At 63.0% G+C, this 9,572-nt stretch overlaps 1 protein-coding gene across 1 annotated transcript; it reads right to left on the bottom strand.

The window, feature by feature from the left end:
• Positions 1-428: 428 nt before the first annotated feature.
• DCAF8 (DDB1 and CUL4 associated factor 8) lies at positions 429-7,405 on the bottom strand. Its single transcript, XM_061444179.1, has 13 exons — positions 7,283-7,405; positions 6,156-6,226; positions 5,380-6,077; positions 4,075-4,215; positions 3,814-3,908; positions 2,816-2,926; positions 2,305-2,377; positions 2,129-2,186; positions 1,907-2,014; positions 1,522-1,652; positions 862-981; positions 656-772; positions 429-564 (listed from the first exon to the last, which is right to left on the bottom strand). The coding sequence occupies exons 2-13, from the start codon at positions 6,202-6,204 to the stop codon at positions 451-453; spliced, it is 1,815 nt and encodes a 604-aa protein (XP_061300163.1). The 5' UTR covers positions 6,205-6,226; positions 7,283-7,405; the 3' UTR covers positions 429-450.
• Between the last annotated feature and the right edge of the window lie 2,167 nt (positions 7,406-9,572).

Genomic DNA, 9,572 nt, shown 5'->3' with positions numbered 1-9,572 from the left:
TGGCCACACCAAGTGCAAATCACTGATATGTACAAACCAGACAAGCAGCGCTCTGCAGCCCCCCCCCCACAATGAGGGGGGCACCCCAATATCCCCCCCTCACCCCCTAATGGGGGGGGGGGAAGCCCTGAAGAGCACAAGGGGAGGGTGCTCCCCCCCCCCCCCCAAGAAAAGTGGGAGGGGCCAAGGGCTGGGGTTCCCCCCCCCCCCCCACAAGCAGGATAAAGGGGGGGGGGCACATTAGTATAAAAATCCCCCCCCCCCCAAGTGTTTTGGGGGACCCCCAGGGTGAGGCTGTGGGAGGATGGATGGGGGGGGCCTTAAGTCAATCCAAAGCTCCATGTGTTAGTGGGGGCGGTGCGTGGCTGGAGCCCCCCCCCTCCAACCCCAGTAGTGTTTGGGGAGGGGGGGGGGTCCAAGTTGGGGTGTCAGGGCTGGGGGGGGGGGGGCTCACGATGGCATACACTGCACCCGGTCCGGGCCTTCCTCCTCCTCATCCGATGTGTCCGAGGAGCTGGGGGACTCATCCGAGTCTGCATCCGGGGCTCCGGGCTCCCGTCGGCGCTATGGGGTTGGGGGGGACATAAAGGGGTGAACGGGGTTGGTTTTTGGGGGGGGGGGGGGGGACACACACGGACACCCCCATGGCACCTACGCGGTGGTGGCGGCGCTGGCGGAGGTGGTGCATGAGGAACCAGAGCATGTGGCTGTCGAACATGTCGGTGTGGTGCAGGCTGTCCTCGTCCCGCTCCAGCTTGTTCTTCTTGATCACCTATGGGGATGGGATGGGATGGGATGGGGGGGTTAAAATGGGGGGGGGACAAGGTCCTGACCCCCAACACCCCCCGCTATGGGTCTCACCTCCCGCAGCCCCGCCAGCTCCGTGGGGGTCTCGGCGGTGGGGGCCCAGATCTTGACGTCGTGGTCCAGGCCGCTGGTGGCCAGGACGGGGAGGTGGGGATGGGGCTCGAGGCAGTTCACCTGCGGGGGGGGCACCTCCATTGCGGCACCCCTGAACTCATTGGGGGTCCCATGGGTGCAGCAGGGGTGCTCCTGACCCAGCAGCCCCCTTAGGGTGAGGGGGGCAAAGGGGAAGGGGCTGGAGCCAGGGGATGGAGCCAGGGAATGGGAAGGGGCTGGATCCAAGGGATGGGAAGGGGCTGGAGCCAGGGGATGAGAAGGGGCTGGAGCCAGGGGATGGGAAGGGGCTGGATCCAAGGGATGGGAAGGGGCTGGATCCAAGGGATGGGAAGGGGCTGGATCCAAGGGATGGGAAGGGGCTGGATCCAAGGGATGGGAAGGGGCTGGAGCCAGGGAAACAGAAAGGGGCTGGATGCAGGGAATGCGAAGGGGCTGGAGCCAGGGAATGGGAAGGGGCTGGAGCCAGGGGACGGGAAGGGGCTGGAGCCAGGGGACGGGAAGGGGCCGGAGCCAGGGGAGGGGAAGGGGCCGGAGCCAGGGGAGGGGAAGGGGCCGGAGCCAGGGGACGGGAAGGGGCCTGGAGCAGGGGCAGGGCCTCACCACTCCGCCCTTGTCTCCTTCCAGGAACTGCACGATCTGGCAGGAGGACTTCTCCCACAGGAAGATGTGGCCGCAGTCGCTGCCGCTCACCACGAACTCGCTTTTGGGGCCGTAGAAATTCACACCTTTCACTTGGGAAAGAGGGCACGGGATGAGGCCAGCGGGAGCCGGGCACCATTCCCAGTGGGAATCCCCTCCCTGCCATCGATCCCATCCCTCCTAGGGAGTTCCATGGCCCCCATCCCACCCACTCCATTCCATGCAGGGAGAGCTGGCGTGAAGGAAAGGGAACCCAAGCACCGGGAGCAGCAGGAATCCACCAAAAGTTGGGAATGCTCCCATTTGGCTGCTCCCTGTGGGCACTGGGGGGGGGTCCTGCCCTTACCCGTGGCGTTATTGCGGTGTCCCTTGTACCTCTTGATGTACTCGGCCCCGTCGCTGTGGGAGGAGTTGAAGAGGTAAATGTCCTCATCGTTGTAGCTGGCCAAGAGCTCTGGGGGGGCACGGGAGAGACGGTGGTGTCAGCACGTGGAGGTGCTGAACCCCCCCATCACCACCACCACCCCATCACCACCACCGGTGCCCGCGGTCCCCGGTGGTCACTCACCGGAGCCGTCGTGGCTGTACACCAGGCAGGTGATGTTGGCTTTGGACTCGCTGTTCACCTGGGGAGAGAGCACGGGGAGAGAGTCTCCTTCCTCCTCCTCCTCATCACCACCAACCCGCTATGGGCACGGCCCCGGTCCCGGCCCCGCAGGTGACACCGCAGCACCAGGTCCTTACCAAGTGGTGTGGGCAGAACTTCTTGAGGACGCAGTTGTTGGCGTTCTCATCTATCTTCCTCTGGTCGTAAATCCTGCGGGAGAAGGGCAGGGATGGGAGCAGCACCCAGGCACCGGGCACCGGTGCTGCCTGCATCAACCACAACCGCGGCCGAAGCGGCTCCATGTCCCCATAGTCCCCTTCCCTTCCTTCCTCCTTTGCCACTGCCCCGATGCCAGGGAGCAAGGAGCCCATGGGGAGCGTTCCTGGGCCAGACACCAGCGTGGCTGACTGGGATCACTGGGAATTGTCATCCCCATGGATGGAGCCCAGCAGCAGAGCAGCTCCAGGGCTCGCCCTCAAAGGATCCATCTTTGAACCCTCAAACCACGGAAGGGTTTGGGTTGAAGGCACCTTAAAGCTCTTCCTCCCACTGGGAGCACGTTGCTCCCAACCCCATCCAACCTTTGAAGCCCACCCAATCCCACCTGGGGCTTGGAGGCATTAAGTGGAGCACCGGGGTGGGACTCACCTGATGAACTGGTCTCTGCCCCCCACAGCAAAGTGGTAGGTGTTGGCTGGGTTGACGTAGATGGTGTAGAGACCCACCTTCTTCTCCTTCTCCTTGGTCACCACCAGTTTCCTTGAAGAGATGCAGAAGGACAATAACAACCCAACCACAACCACCACCACCACAAAACCACCTCCAGTTCCAAGCAGGCTCCAGCTGGGACAGCAGGAGCTGCACAGGCAGCGTGGGATGGATGCCAGGGCAGAAGTGCTTTGCTGCTCTCTTCTTCCCCTCACCCATCTGGCTGTAACAATGCCCACATTGCACACGATCCCATCCCCCAGGAGCTCCCTAGTTCAGCTCCAGGGACACAAACACTGGGATTAAAGGTTTGGAAAGGCCCCAGCGGGGTTTTTGTCCCCGTGATGGAACAGGGAAAGCTCCAGCCAAAAGCATTCGCGTGGAGGAACGAACCCAAACACCAAAGCTTTGGATTTAGAGCGAAAGCATCTCCAAAATGAGACTGGAAAACCACCAGAGATCAAATGCAGGTGGAAGCAGGGCTGGACCTGGCAGCAGGAGGGTGCTGCTGTTCCCTGTCTGAGCAGGGTCCCATCCTGGGGGATTCAAACCCCTTGGCTAATGAGCCAGGTGCAGAGAGTCCTGGAATGGTTTGTGATGGAAGGGACCTTAAAGCTCCTCCAGTCCCAACCCCTTCCACCAGAGCAGCTTGCTCCAAGCCCCTGTGTCCAACCCGGCCTTGAACACTGCCAGGATGGGGCAGCTTCTCCCTTTAACCCATTCCAGTGTCCCACCACAGCCCCAGGGAAGGACCCACACCGTGTGTGCGCTCTGGGGCTGCCCCTGCTGTCCAAGAGCCTCACAACAGCCCTTTGCTGCCCCTCAATCCGGCACAAAACCAGCAGAACCCACAGCCTTCTTTGGCCACAGCCTCCCCCCCACTTCGAGACTCCCTGTGGAGCATCCCTGGGGATGGGACCAGGAAGGACAACACTCACGAGGCAGGTCGGTCTTGTCTCAGGTCGATGGTGAAGACGACAGCATCTTCACCTGCCGATAGGAAAGTGCATGGAGAATCCGGTTCTAGGGCCAGCTGGAAGATAAAGACTTGGCCATTGGTCCCCTTTCCACCCAACAACGTGGCGAGACCCCCTCTTTTTGCCCCCCACAACCCTCATCACCCCACTGAGCCAGGAGGGAGGACCCCGGGGTGTGTTTTGGGGGGTTGGGGGTCCCCCATACCCACACCAAGGGCTCACCTTGTGTGAGGCTCCCTTGTGCTGGGCCACCCTCTTCGTGTTCTTGCAGCACTGGGTGGCTGAGAGCTCGGCCACCCGGACCTGCCCGTCCCGGGCACACATGGCCAGCGTGGAGTCACCGCTGTTGGGCAGGAACTTGGCCTGGAAGGGAGCAAGTGGCCTTCAACCGAGGGCAGCACCTCTGCCAACACCCCCCCCAACACCCCTCTGTGCGCTCAGATCCATAGGGAACGGCTGCAAAGCCCCAGCTCCATCCTGGCCACGCTGGAGGGGTGGGAAGATGGAAGCTCTGTGGGGCCTGGGGGGATCCCACCCCATGAAAGGGTGGATTTTAGGGCAGCCTGGTGGGGTTTGAGGGTTCTTAGCACCAGCATCTTCCTCCTGCCCCGTTATCCAGCTGTAATTCGGGGCTTCTAGAGCAGGTTCCTGCCCCACCACAGTGGATCTCTAGTAGGAGACAGCCCTGCCCCATGGGTTGGGGTTGGAACTGGATGCAGGGGATTGGAACTGGATGCAGGGGGTCGGAACTGGATGCACGGGGCTGGAACTGGATGCAGGGGGTCGGAACTGGATGCAGGGGGTCGGAACTGGACGCAGGGGGCTGGAACTGGATGAAGGGGGTCGGAATTGGATGCAGGGGGCTGGAACAGGATGAAGGGGGCTGGAACTGGATGCAGGGGGTCGGAACTGGATGAAGGGCGCTGGAACTGGACGCAGGGGGCTGGAACTGGACGCAGGGGGTCGGAACTGGATGCAGGGGGTCGGAACTGGATGCAGGGGGTCGGAACTGGATGAAGGGGCTGGAACTGGATGAAGGGGGTCAGAACTGGATGCAGGGGGCTGGAACTGGACGCAGGGGGCTGGAACTGGATGAAGGGGGTCGGAACTGGATGCAGGGGGTCGGAACTGGACGCAGGGGGCTGGAACTGGACGCAGGGGGTCGGAACTGGATGAAGGGGGTCGGAACTGGATGCAGGGGGTCGGAACTGGACGCAGGGGGCTGGAACTGGATGCAGGGGGCTGGAACTGGATGACCTTTAGGTCCTTTCCAACCCAAACCATTCCAGGATTCCATGATGTTGTAATGACAGGCCAAGGGGTGACGGGTTCAAACCGGAACAGGGGAAGTTCAGAGCGGAGATAAGGAAGCCCCTTGCTATGAGGACGCCGAGGTGCCCCATCCCTGGCAGTGCTCCAGGCCAGCTTGGACACAGCCTGCTCCAGTGTGAGGCATCCCCCTTCCCACAGCACATGGGGGGGGGGGGGGGGGTGTGGAACCAGACGACGCCCAAAGCTCCTCCTCACCTGGAAAACGTTGCTCTTGTGGCCGCTCTCGAACTCCAGCACCGGCCTCCTCCTCACCCAGTCCCAGACGACGACGCGGAGGTCGTCGCTGCCGCTGGCGAGCCAGGTGCCGCGCTGGTTAAAGTGCAGGGTGTTGACGCAGCCCGTGTGGGCCTCGAGGCCGTGCTGCAGGCGGAAGCGCTGCACGAAGACGCGGGCGCCGCAGGCCTCGGGCACGAAGCGGGCGCTGGAGCCCAGCTGCCGGTGCCGCAGCGCCGGGACGGCTCGCCAACGGGGCCGCGGCAGCGCCGACGTCTCCGCCGACACCCACGCCTCCAGCGCCTGCTCGTCGTCCGACGAGTCCTGCTCGCGGTCGGGGCGCCGGCGCTGGGCTCGCCGCTGCGCTCGCTCTTCCTCTTCCTCTTCCTCCTCTTCTTCTTCTTCCTCCTCCTCCTCCTCCTCCTCCGAGGGCGAGCGCTCCAGGGCCCGGCTCTCCTCGGTGAGGGAGTAGTGCCCGGTGTCGTCCATGCTGTCCGAGTCCTTCTCCTCGGCCGAGCTCTCGGGCTCCGTGTCCCGGCTCGTGCCCAGCCTGGCGCGCGGGGGCCCCACGTCGTCGCCCGTGAGGCTCAGGCTCAGGTCCGAGGCCTCCACCTCGATGCCAGAGGAGGTTTCCCGGCCCTCCTCAGCCGACATCTCCTCGGGGCTGCTGGACAAGCTCCCTGTGGGCACACACACACACACAAACCATGAGGGGACATCGGGGGCAAAGAGAGGGGGGGTCCCCACCGCGGCCTCACCGTTCACGATGTCCGTCTTCCCGTCCATGCTGCTGCCTTTGTCCGACATGCTGGGATCGGGAGCGCTCACCCTGCGGGGACAGAGCCAGTGGGAAGCTCCTCCAGGTCCTTCCAGGGACCCCTTCCACTGGAGCAGGATGCTCCAAGCCCCTGTGTCCAACCTGGCCTTGAGCACTGCCAGGGATGGGGCAGCCACAGCTTCTCTGGGCACCCTGTGCCAGCGCCTCAGCACCCTCACAGCGAAGAGCTTCTGCCTAAGAGCTCATCTCAGTCTCCCCTCGGGCAGGTTCAAGCCATTTCCCTTTGCCTGTCCCTGCATCCCTTGTCCCAAGCCCCTCTCCAGGTTTCCTGCAGCCCCTTCAGGCACTGGAGCTGCTCTCAGGTCTCCCCTTCAGGAGCCTTCTCTTCTCCAGGCTGCCCCAGCCCAGCTCTCTCAGCCTGGCTCCATGGCAGAGCTGCTCCAGCCCCTCGCAGCAGCTCCGTGGCCTTGCTCCAGCAGCTCCACATCCCTCTGGTGCTGCTGCCCCAGAGCTGGATGCAGGATGCAGGGGAGGGGGGGTCTGACAGCTCATGGGAGCTCCCCAGTCCCTCCTCTCAGGGCTCTGCTAAGAGGAGGAAAGCAGGGTTTGTGCCCTTTGCTCTGCCTCAGCCTCCACCAAGGGGAGGTGATGGGACCATGGGGCTGGGACAGGCTCAGCTCCGGATCAGAGCTCCCAGCAGCTGGAACACACCGCAGCCACGGGGATCAGGCTCCAGACCCCAAACCAGCCCCAGCAACTCCAACAGGAGGCAATTCCTTCCACCCTGAGCTCTATCCCAACCTGGAAGAGCTGGGAGCCAGAGGGACACAGCCCCTGCTCCGTGCAGCAGCCAGCTCAGGTACCTCGCTGCTCTGCTGCGGGCATGAATGCATCCATGCAGCAGGCACCCTGCCCTCCATCCTTCCTCAGCAGCACCATTCCAAGCGCAGGGAATGCCGTGACCCGGCTCCGGTGCCTTTACCACCAGCTCCCAGCAGGATGGGTGCTCCTGGCTTCCCAAGGGCAAGGAAAGCCCAACCAGCTTGAAGAATCCCATAGGAGCAGCCCTATGGATCCCCCCGGGGGGGGGGGGGGGGTCCCACTCACCTGCACGGTGCTGCAGGAACAAGGGCTGGAGGTTCCTTGGCAGCTGATGGGAACAAGAGGTTAAAGCAGGGAGTGAGCCCCTGCTCCCTTGGGAACCCCGCAGGGACAACGGGATCTGTCCTGGGATGGGGATGGGGACAAGGGACAGGGGTTGGGGCCAGAGGTGGCACCAGGGAAGGAGCCCTGGGGGGGGGGGATGGACCCGGACCCTCAGCACCCTCCTAAGAGATGAGGACACCAAGAAGGTGCCAGGGACAGGAGGGAACCCTTGGATCCGGGGGCTGGGGGGAAGAAGTCCCCAACCCCTCTTAAGGGGTGAGGAGGCCTTTGGGGTAACAGGAACCTGCCCTGGGGTAAAACGGGACCCCCCCAAAGGCACCAGGACCCCCCTTAAAGGGGCAGAAACCCCTCAGCAGACAGAAGAGACCCCCCCAAAGGCACCAGGACCCCCCTTAAAGGGGAAGAAACCCCTCAGCAGACAGAAGGGACCCCCCCAAAGGCACCAGGACCCCCCTTAAAGGGGCAGAAACCCCTCAGCAGACAGAAGGGACCCCCCCGAGGCACAAGCACGGACCCCAAAGCAGCACGGACCCCCCTATAGGGGCAAAACCCCCCTCGGGTGCAGGAGGGACCCCCCCATAACCGCAGGGCCGGACCCACCCCCAAGGCCCAGCGGTCTTCAGGCCCCCGTTAGCCCCGCGGCCCAGTGGGGGGGGGGGGTTGAGGTACGACGGGGCCGGTACCGGAGCCACCGGGGAGGGCCCTGAGGGCCTCGGAAAGAGGGGGGGGGGGGATCCCCGAACACACCCGGTCCCGCGGTGCCGGCTCCGTTCAGGTGCGGGGGGCAGCGGCCGCTCCTCGGGCCCCGGTTGCGGGCCCCGCCGCCGCCATCTTACTGCGCCGCCTCCGCCGCTCGCCTTACGGCACCGCCGCCGCGCTTTACGGCAACGGGACGGGGGGGACTCCTGCGTGACGGACAGCGGCACGACATCGCGGTCGTCATGGCAACGGTGACCCCGGCTCCGACCCCCCATGTTATTATAGGGTCTCCATGTGCCCCCCCCCATGTTATTATAGGGTCTCCATGTGCCCCCCCCCATGTTATTATAGGGTCTCCATGTGCCCCCCCCATGTTATTATAGGGTCTCCATGTGCCCCCCCCATGTTATTATAGGGTCTCCATGTGCCCCCCCCATGTTATTGTAGGGTCTCCATGTGCCCCCCCCCATGTTATTGTAGGGTCTCCATGTGCCCCCCCCCCCCATGTTATTGTAGGGTCTCCATGTGCCCCCCCCCATGTTATTATAGGGTCTCCATGTGCCCCCCCCCATGTTATTATAGGGTCTCCATGTGCCCCCCCCCATGTTATTATAGGGTCTCCATGTGCCCCCCCCCATGTTATTATAGGGTCTCCTTGTGCCCCCCCCATGTTATTATAGGGTCTCCATGTGCCCCCCCCATGTTATTATAGGGTCTCCATGTGCCCCCCCCATGTTATTGTAGGGTCTCCTTCTGCCCCCCCCATGTTATTGTAGGGTCTCCATGTGCCCCCCCCATGTTATTATAGGGTCTCCATGTGCCCCCCCCCCCCATGTTATTGTAGGGTCTCCATGTGCCCCCCCCCATGTTATTATAGGGTCTCCATGTGCCCCCCCCATGTTATTGTAGGGTCTCCATGTGCCCCCCCCCATGTTATTGTAGGGTCTCCATGTGCCCCCCCCCCCATGTTATTGTAGGGTCTCCATGTGCCCCCCCCCATGTTATTATAGGGTCTCCATGTGCCCCCCCCCATGTTATTATAGGGTCTCCATGTGCCCCCCCCCATGTTATTATAGGGTCTCCTTGTGCCCCCCCCATGTTATTATAGGGTCTCCATGTGCCCCCCCCATGTTATTGTAGGGTCTCCATGTGCCCCCCCCATGTTATTGTAGGGTCTCCTTCTGCCCCCCCCATGTTATTGTAGGGTCTCCATGTGCCCCCCCCATGTTATTGTAGGGTCTCCATGTGCCCCCCCCCATGTTATTATAGGGTCTCCATGTGCCCCCCCCCCCATGTTATTGTAGGGTCTCCATGTGCCCCCCCCATGTTATTGTAGGGTCTCCTTCTGCCCCCCCCATGTTATTGTAGGGTCTCCTTGTGCCCCCCCCATGTTATTATAGGGTCTCCATGTGCCCCCCCCATGTTATTATAGGGTCTCCAAGTGCCCCCCCCATGTTATTATAGGGTCTCCATGTGCCCCCCCCATGTTATTGTAGGGTCTCCATGTGCCCCCCCCCCATGTTATTGTAGG

Source organism: Pezoporus flaviventris, unplaced genomic scaffold (assembly GCF_033815535.1).
Source record: "Pezoporus flaviventris isolate CSIRO_AGI_PZ_B2104156 unplaced genomic scaffold, CSIRO_AGI_Pfla_v1 ptg000721l, whole genome shotgun sequence".
Lineage (NCBI taxonomy): Eukaryota > Metazoa > Chordata > Aves > Psittaciformes > Psittacidae > Pezoporus > Pezoporus flaviventris.
Note: the sequence above shows the minus strand (reverse complement) of the source record. Positions and strands in the feature narration are given on the sequence as shown.